The sequence below is a fragment of the Pinus tabuliformis genome, chromosome J, assembly GCF_031772625.1.
Source record: "Pinus tabuliformis cultivar Carrire ecotype Pingquan chromosome J, CPIR1, whole genome shotgun sequence".
Taxonomy (NCBI): Eukaryota; Viridiplantae; Streptophyta; class Pinopsida; order Pinales; family Pinaceae; genus Pinus; species Pinus tabuliformis.
Genome location: NC_142295.1, coordinates 794,878,429 through 794,894,373, shown reverse-complemented (window position 1 = coordinate 794,894,373; position 15,945 = coordinate 794,878,429). Strand labels below are relative to the sequence as shown.

At 37.5% G+C, this 15,945-nt stretch overlaps 1 protein-coding gene across 4 annotated transcripts in view; it reads right to left on the bottom strand.

Moving 5' to 3' along the window:
• LOC149229118 (single-stranded DNA-binding protein WHY1, chloroplastic-like) overlaps positions 1-15,945 on the bottom strand; it is a 129,011-nt gene that overhangs the window by 90,122 nt on the left and 22,944 nt on the right. For all 4 annotated transcript variants that reach the window (XM_089378472.1, XM_089378473.1, XM_089378471.1 and 1 more), the window contains exons 3-5: positions 10,018-10,112; positions 9,673-9,765; positions 9,209-9,303 (exon numbers count right to left, since the gene is read on the bottom strand). In XM_089378472.1, coding sequence (XP_089234598.1) covers positions 9,209-9,303; positions 9,673-9,765; positions 10,018-10,112 — 283 coding nt within the window. The remainder of the gene's footprint in view (positions 1-9,208; positions 9,304-9,672; positions 9,766-10,017; positions 10,113-15,945) is intronic.

The following is a 15,945-nucleotide window of genomic DNA, read 5'->3' as shown; positions in this document are numbered from 1 at the left end:
ATGATGATTAATTAACTAGTAATTAGTTAATGAAAGGATATGCCCCTAAGGGCGTGACCGTTGGTGAAGAGGTAATGCCTAGGGTATATAAGCAGGCCCTCACCCTCATTTGTAATCATCTCATATCTTCAATACAATTCTTATATAATATATAGTCCTATAATGGATATTTACATATACCAAATTTTCTGAGTATTCTTGTTGCATATACGAACCTTTTTCATTACATGGGTATCAAAGCATTCCTCTAAAGTATACAAACTTTGTTTGTTACATTGGTATCAAAGCATTCCTCTGAGTATACGAACTTTGTTCGTTACATTGGTATCAGAGTTTTTCGATCCTTTCGCTGCTCCACCGCTCCACAAAACCAGTATGATCTGGCCTTTGCCATCAACCTATCGTCAACCTTGTCGTCGTCGTGAGTTAAGCATTTTGCTAAACCAATCTTGGAATTTCTCCATTCTTCTGGATTCGTCGTTAGACCTTCGGCCATTAAGAAAATATAAGAAATTATATAAAAAGACTAAAAAAAAGAGTCAAAAAAAATTATTGCAATGGGATATAAAAAAATAGAATTTAATAGAAAAAAAAAAAAAAAAAAAAAAAAATATATATATATATATATAATTCAAAAAGAAAGATCAGCAAAATGGCCTGTCTAAAGCCTCCCCACCCTCAGCGGCTTTTTTCAGCCCGACATCGACAATCAGAGAAGAAGAAGAAGTCAGCGACTAAGAAGCCGCCAGCTGCAACTATCTTGCACTGATCACAGCCGTCAACAAGAGCGTCGTTCCATCGCTGCTCGACTGTGCCACAAGTCGTCGCTGCAACTAGCTCACAACACCGCCTTTCCATCAAACATTTCGTTCTCTACTCCAATTCCATCAGCGATTCCATAACTGTCATAGCCACCACAGACCCCACGTTAAGTCATATGTTCCACCGTGGGAGGATCCTTATTTCACTACCAGTGATAACCTCATTAACCACTACCACCCACTTCACGCAGCCATTGAGCAAGTTGAATAGTCGCACCTTTGCTCCACCACAACTGCTAGACTACCCATCGCCGACCAGAATCCTATCCAACACACTACCAACTGGGCATATATGTCCACTCACCATGGCTAGCCAGCGTTCAAGTGAGAAGTTCCATGTCGTCGCTCTACTCATCCACACCCCCAACAGACCACGTCCTTCCTTTGTCCCCTGCTTCTCAGATTTGGCACCACTGTCGACACCCACCACTACGCTATTGCTTATCCACTGCGTTATCACCGTATACTCACTTCTGGCGAATCAACGATTAATATCGAAGGCCAATATAGGTAAAACAAAAGATATTTTAGGTAAAAAAAATATGAAATTAATGATTTACAAGTGACAATAGATCATTATAAGTATGTATCTTAATTTTGTCTTGTAACCATGTATGACAAAGAGGTTGACATAATTCTTGGTCAACCTTGGTTTAAAGAATTGGGTATGCTCATGTTAAACATAGAGAAAAAAATTAATGTTTTTTGAAATATGATCACATTCAGAAACATGACAATGAAGTCAAAATGAATAATGCCTTTTTCAAAAGACTTTAAAAATATTACAAAATTAATACCTCAAATTAAGACTTTAAGTGTTTAAAAGATGAGATGTTTGAATGCCAAAATAAAGTAGACTCAGAAAATGAAGAACTTATACGGCTCAAAAATCATAATCAGAGTCTATTCACTCAAATTAAGAAACTTAAAAATGATAAGAAATTATTGAACAACAAATTAGAAGAATTTATCACGAAAGAAGCGTCGAAGACTTCAGTCTAAGTTAAAGAAAAAGATACAAACACCGATCCAATCCATATCACAACTCAAAAAAATAACAAACCAGTTGAAGGAAAAACATATTCAGATGTTTCAATTCAAACAATGGAAATTCCAAGTGAAGATTTTGTAACCAACTCAACAACCTTAGTATCTGAAGTAAATCAGAAAGTTGCCACACTTGATAAGATTAAGTCAAAACAAAAGAATTCCTTATAGACATCTGAATCACAAGAGTAGACAACTCAATTAGTTTGCGTATTTGTATGACTCAAAACAAAAACAACAAACTTATGTTCCAAAGGATAAGGATTTCAGCACAATCCTGACTATAACAATTTATCTCAGCTATCAAGAAATTGCAAAGTTCCTCAGAAGATTAATTTAGGATGGTTAGATCATTTCTCAATTTGAAAATTTTATTTATCACTCCAAGGATCATACCGTCTTGTATCAACAAAGATGACAGTTCCAAGACGAGAAGAAATTCAAAACAGAGAAAAGAGATCAAGCCTTTTCAACAATAAGCTTTGAGGGCAAAGCTTTTTGAAGAGGAAGGCAATGTTATGAATAAAATATATATAAAATAATATAAATAAAGTAAACAATAATAATAACAAATAATAATTAGTTAACTAGTAGTTAGTTAATGAAAGGATATGTCCCTAAGGGCATGACTGTTGGTGAAGAGGTACCTACCTAGGGTATATAAGCAGACCCTCACCCTCATTTGTAATCATCTCATATCTTCAATACAATTCTCATATAATATATAGTCCTATAATGGATATTTACATATACCAGATCTTCTGAATATTCCTGTTGCGTATAGGAACCTAGTTCGTTACAGACCTTTTAGGGAGGGTGTTAGAGTTGTTACATGGCAATGCTCGTATAATAAAGTTATAATGTATTTCTAGGTTAGAATAAAGTGACTTATGTCACATGTCGTAGAGTCTAGTTAGATTAGGTTAGGGTTTAACTAATGGTGGTTGTATGGAATTTTTCGTACATGACAATGTCTTGGTTCTATGTACTAACATCCACACAGTGTTGAGGATGAACCAAGCATATCATTCTCTCTTTTAACATATTATGGTTTGCATTCTTTGTCCACATTAAAGTATCAAGCACGTGGAAAAGAACATGATGAGCTTTTAGCAAGTCATTAGAACTCTTTTTCTCCCTCTAATTTGACATCTGGACTTTACATTTGTGATTTGAACTCTACAGCAGATATTTACCCCTCCTCTCCCTCTAGCTCATCATCCTATTCTATGGAAATGATACATCTAGCCAATATCTTATGCTCTCTTCTCTTTCTTCATCTTTCGTGTAATATTTAGTTCATGTATTTCTTGTATGTACTTACTTTTATCTTGCTTTATGCTTTCAAGGTAGCCTAGGGCATGTTGGAAAATGTAACTAGGTTTGGTCTTCATTAATGTATTTGAATCATCATGAAATGTACATATCAAAAGAATATTTATTACTGTGTCAATTACTTATTAAAGCATGGGTTTCATGCTTGGGTCATCATTATATTAGTCAAAGTCCTCATTGTGGACTCCTCGAATTAATATTGAATCTATAGAGTCATTGTACATTTAAAGAGAACCTTCTTGGGCTTTCGAATCATGTAAAAATGTTTATTATTGAGTCAAATGTAATTTATGTAACCTCCACAACAAGTCAACCTAAGGACACCAATTCGACCTCACTTGGAGCCTATAAATAGAAGGAAGTTGAATTTATTTGGAGCATCTCATCTCAGGCTAGTTCGATATCTCTAAGGAAGTTGGAGAAGTGCGAAGTAGGAAGAAGAAGCCTAAAGGAAGTGTGAGTTGGGTCACGTCTAAGGAGAACAAAAAAATAGAATTTTTGGAGCAACTCTCTCTCTGTTTCGTGCCCTAGTTTGGGAAATCAAAGTCTTTCAAGTATTGTTGTTGCCAATCGCTGCCTGATGCCATAAATTGCTACATAGTCGAAGTTGCTGGGGAGGAAGTGCTGCTATAAAGGGGTCAAAGATCCGGAAGGCCGACTTCGTGTTGAGGGAAGGTTTGCTCTCTGTCTAGGTTAAAGAGTCTCAAAGAATACTATTGAAGGAAGAGAATTTGTGACTGGTTTTCCCCTCGAGGGGGGTTTTACCCTAGCATAGTGCTTACATCTTGTGTCTCTTGTTTTGTGATCTTTATACACACTTAATATGGTAATTGTTTGATAAAAGTAAGATAATAAAGAAGTACAATAAGCCAACATAACTCACAAGTAATTATCAAGAAAAAGGAATCAAACCCTAATCTACTTGCATCGATTTCTCAACATGGTATCAGAGATAAGGTAGGGAAAGTTGAAGATCACTTTGTTGGCATGGCGTCCCCCTCTTTGATAAACTACATGAAGATGTGTATCAACAATGCTGGAAGTTGGATCAAGAAGGTCATCCACTACTTATTCAACACAATCAAAAGTCAGGGATTCTTGGTTGCTCTTACAAGTTCTCTTAGTGATGACAATGCATGGATCATTGATAGTGGAGCATCAAGACACATGACATGAGAAAGTAAACAACTCCATACACTATCAAAGGAGCCATCTTCTCATGTAGTGGAATTGGGTGACAACAAAAGATATATTGTTAGAGAACTAGGATCAACATCGTTGAAGCTGGAAAATGGATCGACGCTGCACCTCAACAGCATTCTATATGTTCCAGGTTTGAAAAAGAATTTGCTTTCTATTTCTTGTTTAGAAGATAAAGGGGATATAGTTGCTTTTGTTGATGGAAATGTATTGGTTTGGGGAAAAGACTCTAGCATTAATTAATGCTAGGTTTATTGGAGTTTGTGAAGAAATCCTTTATAGAGTTATTACACCACCTCCTCAAGCTTTGGTTCACATGGAAATCAATCCCATTGAGCTATATGTAATAGGAGGTATGGTCATCTACATTATAAGGTCATCCCTATCCTTAGTCAATTGGTTCATGGCATCCCCAATATAAAGTTAGATCATCAAGGTGTGTGCAAGGGATGCTCTTTGGGAAAGCATACAATAAAGCCATTTCTGAATAGTGAAACTAGGTCTAAAGAGATACTAGACCTCATTCATTCTAATGTGTGTGGGCCCATGTCCAACAAATCACTTGGAGGTCATCTCTACTATGCAACATTCATTGATAACCATTCTAGAAAGACATGGCTCTACCTTCTCAAAACAAAAGATGAAGTGTTTGAAAAGTTCAAGCAGTTTAGGTCTGAAGTGGAAACCCTAACCGAAAGAAAGATAAAACTCTAAGGTCCGACAATGGTAGGGAATACACTTCTAAGGAATTGATTGCATATCGTAAGGAAGCAAGAATTAAGAGGGAGCTCATTGTTCCCTATTATCCCGAACAAAATGGAGTGGTCGAAAGGAAGAATAGGTCAATTGAAAAAGGAATTCAAACAATGCTCCTTGATCAAGACCTCCCAAAATTCTTATGGTGAGACGCAACAATGACAGCCATGTACATCCAAAATAGAAGGCCTCATAGAAGTCTTAATAATACAACACCTGAAGAAGTATTCATAGGAAAGAAGCTGAGTGTGGATCACCTTACAATCTTTGGAAGTCCAGCATACATCCATGTTCCAAAGGACAAGCAAAAGAAGTTGGATTCTACTAGTATCAAGGGAATACTCGTTGGATATAGTCTCTCCCCAAAAGCATATAAAATTTACATTAAGGAAGACATATCGAAGTAAGCAAGGATGTCATATTCAATGAAAATCAAGCCTACAAGAAATCAAAGGATATTCCTATTGATTTCGATGACAAAGAAGTTGCAATTTGAAGAAGGAGAAGATCATCATGAAAACCCTACTACAAATCAAGAAGAAGAAGAAGGACCAAGTAACCCTATTCAATCTATGGTCATCCCAACCACTAGGAAAAGGCCAAATTGGTTAAAAGCTACATTAGAAGATGTTGAAGGATATGAAGCTACAAAAGAAACCTTCAGGGAAAGTAAGAGACCGAAAAGATACTCTGGTTATGCTGCATATATGACGAAGTTAATTGAAGTTGAAACATCTACATTCAAGGAAGTTGTTCATCAAGAAGTATGGAAGAAGGCGATGAAGGAAGACTATCAATGCATTATGAAGAATGGGGTTTGGGAAATCGTTCTTAGACCTAGTGACAAATCAGTTGTCACATCCAAATGGATCTATAAGATCAAACATCATGTTGATGGAAATATAGATAAGTACAAAGCTAGATTCATTGCAAGGGGTTCCTCTTAAAAGGAAGGCATTGATTATGAAGAAACCTTTCCACCCACAGCAAGGTATAGTACCATTAGATATTCGGTTTCATTGGTTGCTACAATGGGTTGGAGTATCCATCAAATGGATGTGAAGGTTGCTTTTCTAAATGGGACCATTGATGAGGAAGTGTATATCGAACAACCTGAAGGCTTTGAATTTAATAACAGGGACTCTCATGCTTGCAAACTTAATAAGGCCCTATTTGGTTTGAAGCAAGCACCTAAGGCATGGTATGCAAGGATGGATGCATATCTGCTTAGAATTGGGTTCATAAAGAGTTTTGTTGATCCAAATCTCTACATCAAAGTCGTGAATAATGAGTCTGTCATTATTCTACTATATGTGGATGATCTATTCATTACAAGTGTGGAGCAAAGAATTCAAGAATGCAAGAAGATGTTGACAACTGAATTTGAGATGAAGGATCTAAGACTGATGCACTATTACCTGAGTCTAGAAGTATGGCAGAAATCTGGGGAGATATATTTGGGGCAAGGAAAGTACATTATCAAGTTGCTGCAGAAATTCGGGATGATGGATTCCAAGCCAATGACTACTCCTATGATCACCAATACCAAGAAGTTAAGGTGCTCTGACTCTAGTCTTGTGGATCCTATCTCCTATCGTCAGTTGGTGGGCTCCCTAATGTATCTGGTAAATACTAGGCCAAATATATTTTGCAGTAAACATTCTTAGTCAATTTCAGTTGGAGCCTCATCATGATCACTGGATAGCTCCCAAACACATATTGAGGTATCTTCGTGGCACTATACATCACTGCCTAAAGTATGATAGTAAGGAAGTTAAGTTGATTGGTTATACAGATTATGATTGGGGTGGCAGTGAGACCGATGGAAGGAGCACTACCGAAGGATGTTTTAGTCTAGAAGCTATTATGATTTCATGGATGAGTAGGAAGCAAGATCTTGTTGCTTTCAATAGTGTTGAGGCAAAATATGTCACTGCTTGTGAAGTAGGAAAGTAGGTTGTTTGGTTAAGGAAGCTTTTCACAAATTTGTTCGAGAGGTCTCTGGGCCCTACTGTGATTAATTGCGACAAACAAAGTTGTATCAAGATGTCTAGAGATCTCGTGTTTCATGCTAGAACGAAACATATCAACAATGAGTTCTACTTTATTAGGAACCTGGTGCAGGATGGGATCATGAAGTCGGAGTATGTCTCAACAGATGAAGAGGTAGCAGACATACTAACAAAGTCTCTTCCTAATAAGAAGTTTGAATATTTGATAAGCATGCTTGGTTTGGAAAATATTGTTGATTGTATTGATCATAAGAGAATGGAAGAGATTTGTTGAGGCTTTCAGAGTGAAGCATTGCCTGGGAGGACCTCTGGCCAGCACTTTGTGATGATGTCCAAGTCCCAAAGTAGGGAGGGTGGCGTGGGTCGTAGAGCTTTGACCATGGATACGCACCTAGGTCCCTGGGTTGGTGGTTAGCAAGTAAGCCTGATGATACCTAGAGAGGCTAAAAGCTTGAGTCCACCTTATTCCCACTTGGATAGATTACCCTGGTCAGGAATTCAGTCTATGTCATTGTGGTGCCTACACTGTTGAGAGACCAATGGATAGATTGCCCTGGTCAGGAATCTAGTCCATGGCATTGTGGTGCCTAAACTCTTCATTCTTCATATTGTTTGAGATCTTCCATTGTATTTGTATATTATGAATATCTCCCTAGTTAAGAGGGAATGTTGGAAAATGTAACTAGGTTCGGTCTTCGTTAATGTATTTGAGTCATCATGAAATGTACTTATCAAAAGAATATTTATTATTATATCAATGACTTATTAAAGCATGGTTTTCATGGTTGGGTCATCATTATATTAGTAAAAGTCCCCATTGTGGACTCCTAGGATTAATATTGAGTCTATAGAGTCATTGTACATTTAAAGAGACCCTTCTTGGGCTTTTGAATCATGTAAAAAGGTTTATTATTGAGTCAAATGTAATTTATGTAACCTCCACACCAAGTCAGCCTAAGGACACCAATTCGACCTCACATGGACCCTATAAATATAAGGAAGTCGAATTCATTTGGAGCACGTCATCTCAAGCTAGTTCGATATCTTTAAGGAAGTTGGAGAAGTGCGATGTAGAAAGAAGCAGCCAAAAGGAAGTGCACGTTGGGTCAAGTCTAAGGAGAAGAAAAAAATCGAAGTTTTGGAGCTACTCTCTCTCTCTGTTTTGTGCCCTAGTTTGGGAGATCGAAGTCTTCCAAGTATTGTTGTTGTCGGTTGTTCCCTGATGCCATAAATTGCTGCATAGTCGAAGTCGTTGGGGAAGAAGTGTTGCTGCAAAGGGGTCGAAGATCTGGAAGGAAGGTTTGGTCTTTGTCTAGGTTGAAGAGTCTCAAAGGAAGAGAATTTTTGACCAGGTTTTCCCCTCAAGGGGGTTTTGCCCTGGCATAGTGCCTACATATTGTGTCTCTTGTTTTGTGATCTTCATACACACTTAATATGGCAATTGCTTGATGAAAGATAAGATAATAAAGAAGTAAAAGAAGCCAACATAACTCACAAGTAATTATCAAGAAAGAGGAATCAAACCCTAATCTACTTGCATTGATTTCTCAACAGGGCGCCCTTGGAGACTAGTGATACTAATTGCACTTTCATTTGGTCATTTGTTGCACATGAATAAAATGATTGTATCTCATATTATCTATTGTTATCACCCAAGCTCATGCAACTTTTGGACAAAAATTGTTTAGGTGGTACATTGAATAAAGCATTATTACGAGTTTTGATGATGAAATAAAATGTTGTGAGAGGTTCACGTGTTAAAAGAGTCATAATCAATGTTAACGGTTCATATCAACTATAGGTTGATTAGAGGATTACTAAGATAATTTACTACATGTTGGATAAATGACAAAATTGATGTATTCAATGTCTCCATTAATAAAATACGAATTCTTGTGTTTATCTCCCTCATGTAATGATCAGCAAACCAAATACCAACACAAATAAGACCTAGTCCACATAATTCATGCCAAATTCATATAAAGTCTTAAATTCTAATACAATAATTCGCAATAATAGCAGAATCTTAACTCGTACCTTTTTCCCAGAAAAGTATCATGTTTGAATTCACATGACTCATCCGTACCTAAACTTGACAGTTGTCCAACTTCAACAACAGATAAAGCAATTACCTGCATAAAATAATAATCCCCAAAAGTCAATTGCTTAGAAAGCCAGAAATAGTGGAAACGGCTTCAGAATTCAGTATATGTCATTATGTACCAGGCTCCAGCCTTGTCACTGAGAGATATTTGCTAAGGACAACATGACAATCACTAATGTTATCCACCCTAAGCTCTAACAAATTTTGTAATAAAATAAGATATCCTGTAAATTTAAAATACCAGTTCCTATCTGTGATATAACGAGATCATTTAGGCCTACAATTGCACATATAAAATAAGCCATGGTTCTTCTAATGGAATGGAAAGTGGGGAAGGCATGCAACATTCAAGCATAAGAAACAATAGTTGCACATGCTATGGACAAAGAGAAAATACCTTCTTCTTACTCCAATCATACTGGCGAGGACCAACAGCGGGAGTAAACTCAAGGAACATGCAACCTTCCTTTGCAAGTGTGACTCCTCCCGTCTTAAGTAACAAAAAATAAAACAGGAAGTTATGCCATATTAGAATACTGAAAACTTGCACTGACATAATTACACTTAATGAAATACATGAAACATAAGAATATCCCAAGAGAAAATACAAAAGGTGACTGTCGAGGCAATGATTACATGTAACGATGGCAGAATAGCCACTAAACACAAATTAAAAATACAAGCTGCAACCTGCAAAAACTTGAGTAGAACTACAGGAGCCATTAAATTAGAAAATACTTACATTCAATGTGATATAATCAGGTAATTTGGGTCTCATCCCAAGTGCCCCTTCATCTTTGAAGACTGTATGCTTTACATATATCTTGTTGGTTTGACCTGTGATATGAATGTAAAATAACGTAAGTTTGCGCTTCAAGGCATTAATGACCTACACTGCCCCTCCCCCATCTCCTCCCTTCCTCAGTGTATGAAGGGATGTATAATAATCTTGAAGATCTACCATTCTGTAAATGCCTTTCACTGCTTCCATATGAATTGACATGCTTGAATGCATTATTTACTGGTATAGTACAGACCCGGTTAATGTATGCCACATTTAACATCATGTATAAGGCTGCATCGTGGCAATTATTTGTTAGATTTGCGCACATATATGTTATGCCCACCAATCCACCCATGCCCCTTGCTTTCTTGCTAGATTGCTTGTGTATGTTCTTATACACATCCTCTATAATATCATATAATACAGCAAATGAAATCTACAACAATTATTATGGCCATCAAACTACTAAATAAAAAATCATGTGGCAGCAACATTAGCCAAGGGATGTATCTATCTATCTATGAATGTCTATATAAAATTATAGATTACAAATGCATGTATATGCATATATATAGACTAGAGAGTGGGAAAAAGATACATGTCTAAGGCAAATATGCCATGAAGTGGTTAGCCCCTTCTTTTAATTTTTCATTTTCAGATTGAACAGAGAAACAGTCTAGTAGCAAAGAAAAAGAAGCTAAGAGCTTTTGCTGCAATTTTTCTTCCTTCATGGACATAGACACACATCGACAAGTTGTGGTGTCAAGATACGTTTGGTATTCAAATCTTCTGTTGTAAAAATAATTTTTCACCATTATAAGCAGCTTACAATGTTCAAATTCATTTTCAAATTTCACTTCTTAAAATATTCTTTAAAATTTCCCCACCATGGACACGTGAATTCCTCTCTATCCATTGGGAAAATATATGGCAGGTGCAAAGGAACCCAAGAGCTATTAAATTGTTGAAAATTTTGGCACATCCAACAACAGGTGCATGAAATTCGGCAAAATACCAACATCTAGTATAAGCAACATTACGTCAAGTCCCGGTAGCACAACCGGTTGAGAAAGGGTTTTGTTAGTAAGGCAGTCTGTGTTCAAACCTCACCGTGTTGCTAAGCACATGCGCTGGGAGGAGACATCTGACTTACCAAAAAAAAAAAGTATAAGCAACATCACAATTATCATCGAATTTAATGCCAATACAATGTCAGTGATAAAGTGTGATTGCACTTACAGAAGGAGAGACCAACATGCCCCAACAAGAAACTTCGACGACTCCACCCCAAGCCTTACACCAAGGCAGTGGGTAGGAATGCTTTAAACTCAACCCGCCAGCCTACTTTGCACATTGGTTTTAATATGGAGTTGCTTCAGACATACTTTCCATCTTTGTTTGACACATCAAAGGTTGCAAAGCAATTGGTCACTACAGAGCTAACACCTATTGCATCAAACAAGCTACAGTGGACAGGATGATGGACACCAAAATTAAAAAACACCTGCCAACAAAATATACAACACTAAGAGGTTGTCAAAGCAAGGTAGCTTGGCCAACAAGAAAAGTGATTCATCAAAACCAACAAAAGTTTCCCATCTAATACAAGAACATGACACAAAGAGAACCATTGCTAACTGGGGGGCCAACTTGTCCAGGTGGCCCTTTGAGAGTTAGTTAAACAACAATTTTGAATCTAGCACCATCTCAAGAACGGCCCTCGACCTTTCCAGTTTGCAAGGTCTTGAAATTCTGACAGATATTTCAAGATCTTTTCATGCAATTTTGGGGCTTAAAACAGCCAACGTCCCTTCCTTGTTCCTAGCCCACCAAATTTGTAGAGCTCAATAAAAGCTTCTAACAATCCAAACAGCCCCCAAAGTGTTGAAAAGTGTAACTGGGTTTGGTCTTCATAATGACATGTAATTGTGATTTTTGTAAATGATGAAAAGAAGAAAATAAAATTATTATTATGCCTTGCTTCATGGGTTTCATGAGCAAGAGGTTTTATTTTAGATGGCTCCCATTGAGAGCCTTTAGGATTTGTCATAAAAGTCATATAGAGTCAATGTCATGTATGAAGAATGTATATGAGTCAATAGGATTTTCAAATAGCCCTCCAAAGCACAAGTCCTCCTCTTCATGTCGGCTTCAAGATGAAGTAACAAACTCATGTCAGCTCACCTACTTGGAGACACACCGGTTTAAGATCACAGGTTGGCTTATTTATATGGGTCAACAACTATATATACAAGGCTGCGGTCTTAGCATTTCCACAGAAGACAAGTTCGGATCACACTCTGATTTCGGGTAAACAGTTCAGTGAAAAACTCGGAGAAGGCACAGGATTGTAGAGGCATGTTCGCTGAGGGAGCTCGGGTAAGGAAGGGACAGCAAGGTTCTGTTTAGGGCTGATCTCAGTCAACAAAAGTTTAGATATCTCTCTGAGTTCGGATGGATACATTACAGTGACTAGAAAGGAAACACGTTCGGATTACAGTGACAAGGGTTTCTTATATTCAGTGCCACATAGAAGGAAGGTCACAAGTGTGTGACAAGATCTCATTGTTGTTACAATGAAGAAGGTCTGGATGGTATCTCAAAAGGGCAGCAACTATGGTTCAGTAATGTCTTCAGGATTCGGTCTTACTGCTGAAGGAAAAGTTTGGAATCCTTGACAAACACAGTGAGCGCAGTTCGGTGTCACATCACATATGGTGCAAAATCTGAAGTAGAAGGAACCGAGAGAGAGTAAACAAGAAGATGGAAGAGGACTTGTGTCTTGGTCTTAGAGAGGCTACTAGGTCAAGGGTCTTGGTCTTGGTATTCGCCAATTGGAATATCTATAAGAAGAATTTGTGCGGGTTTTCCTCTCAAAGAGACAGGTTTTGGCCCTGGCTGATAGTCTACATTCTGTGTCTCTTGTCTATTTATGTTCATGCATTGGCAACTGTTTGATGAAGAAGAACACTAATAATTTAAGCAACTAGAAGATCCTAATCTAATGAAGTAAAAGTCATTTACAAGTTGTTACTAATCAAAGGAAATCACCTTATTCATGATGCCTTAGATTTCTCAACACAAAGCAGAGTTCATATGCAAAATGTATGGCCCCAAGATGTTGACATCCCAACTAGGCTCTACAAGGCCCACCTTTATTTCACCACCTCAATTCCTATGGTTAGGCTTTTCAGATCTTAGGGGTTTTGCCTCTTGGAGTTTAGGGCATTGTGACAAAATACAATTTCAGCCTCTTGTTGTGGCACTTTTACAAATGAGCAGAATATAGCAAACACATATTATCTAACATAGCTACCACCATTATAGCCATTGTATCCACACAATATTTTCACCATTCTTTGCATATAAATTTTGGCATCAATGCATCTTTGTGCTTATTTTTTTTCATATTGTTGTCTTTTATTCTACTTTCAATCCAATTAAGATAAGGAGGCATACTCAATTGCACATGGATTTGTACATGTTGCATTTATAGGCCTATTCTAAATGGTTTTCTAGCCATATGTGGGTAGGTTGTGTTGAATTATGTAACTAGGTTCGGTCTTCATAATGACATGTGTAATCATGATTCTATGTATTTATTGTAAAGAGAAAAATAAATTTATTATTGTTGTTCTTGAGTCATGGGTTGCATGCTCAAGGGAAATTTATTTTATAGGTCAAGCACCCATTGAGTGCTTCTAGGCCTTGTCATTGAGTCTACAAGTCAATTGAGTCATTGTCATGTATGGAAGACCCATTTGGGCTTGTTACATATTGTAAAGAAAATTTATTTAAGTCTAAAATAGTGTTAAAGACCCTCCAAGACCTTGTCATAATGCTCCAAGATAAGTCGGCCTTTCCAAGCATCAAGTCAACCTAGAGACAATGACAAGTCGGCCTATAAGTTAGGACAAGAAGCCTATATACATGAGGCTAGTCGACCACCTTTGAGGGAGTTAAGCACACACAAGTAACTCGATCAAAAGCATAGAAAAACACTAGAAGATTCAACGAAGTAAGAAGAAGACAGAACGAAGGAGACAGATTTCCTGAGGTCTGTTTTGGGTATTCTCCCACACGTGCAGACTATATCTAGGCTATCATCTCACCTGCAGCAAAACAAAATTACAGTCAATCAACAAGCCAAGCGAAGAGTGAAAGAAGCATCCATATTCAAGCCGAGTTGTTAGAGAGAGAATTGCTACCCAAGCGAAGGAGAATCAAAGTCATCTTAACCATATTTCTATCACATGTGCGAGTTAGGGTTACTGCAGGAAGGCCAAGAATCATAATCAAAATTGCAAGTCTAAATTTGAGGTCGACAAAGAAGCAAACAATTGTTGGAAGGCTAATTTGACTATCGTTGACTTTGTGGGAGAGGAGCTCATATGTGAGAAGTTTGACTTGGTCTTGGAGGGGTCTTGGTCAAGGCCATAGGTCTTGGAATTCGTCCATTGAAGTTCTATAAGAAGAGAAGAATTCTTGTGGGTTTTCCTCTCAAGAAGAGAGGTTTTGGCCCTGGTTGATAGCCAATATCTTGTGTCCTCTTGTATTATTGTTCTTTATGGTGCCGTAGTTGTTTGGTGAAAAGAACACTAAATATAATCAAGTGAAAGAAGAAGTAATTAAGTTAAGCAAAATACATCACAAGCAATTATCAAAGTAAGAGGAATCACCTTACTTTTTGCCCCTAGATTTCTCAACATGGTAACAGAGCTAAGGTGACAAGACAAGGAAAGGCAGCTTGAAGAAGTACCATCAAAAGGGATCAAAGAGAACATCGAACTATGAAGAAAGGATACACAATGGCCAAAGCACAAGAAGATCATCTAGGAAACATCAAGAGCATCAATCATTAAGAAGGACTAACCCTCTCATCATCTTGAAGGAAGTAACTAACAAGACCTCAAAACCCTAGCTCACTCAAAGAAGGGTTCTACAATTGAAGCATTCTTGGGAAGCTTACAATCCTCATCACAATGAAAAGAAGACCTCAAGGACCCTACATTCACTCAAAGAAGGACTACACATTGAAGCATCTTGAAGTCTCTACATCCAAGGGAAGCAGGAAGAAGCATTGCCATCATCATCAAGGAATCAAGGTGATCTTTCTCTTCTTGAATCAAGGATCACTTTTCAAAGCATTCTTGAGGAAATACATCTTCTACTATCAACATCATCAAGAAAGCCATCAAGTTGAAGATTTCATCATCTAAGAGTATTGTAACAGCCCTGGTCAAAAATCCATGTAAAAGTTAATAAACGCAAAATATTTACCAAAGTCATGGGACACGTATCCCAAGCTGAATGTTGGGCAAAAGCATAGTGATGGGGATCACTTGTGATTAATTAATGGCTAAGCAAATTGGCAAATGCAATGGCAAAGGCTTTGGAAAGGCAAAGTGGCATTTTGGCACATTTATTTATGAAAATAATGGAAAATGAAGAAAATAGAGGCCTCGTTAAGAAAAGGCTTCTAAGGATCAGTTCACAGACTTTTGTCAGTTCAATTTTGTAGCTCTCTCTATTCTCTCTTTCTCATACACTTAAGAGTTTTCTTGGAGCAATCTTGGAGAAGCGTGGCATACTTAGAGTTTTGGAGCAAGAAGGCAAAGGAAGAGTAGGAAAGCACAAGAGGACATCAGGATCATTAGCTACAACGGGTTTTGTTTGCAAGTACCGAGTTGCATGTATGTTTTCCTCACTAGTTTTGGCATGCATAGCATATGCATGTGGTTTATTGGTCATGATTTGTCATTGGCATGGAGGATTAGATTGGCAGTGGATTTTCCTAGCCTTGCCATTTTCGTGATAGCCATGGTGTTGTGGGTTCATTTCTTTGTTTTTCTAGTTGGTTCTCATGTTTCCTTTAGCTTGGGTTGA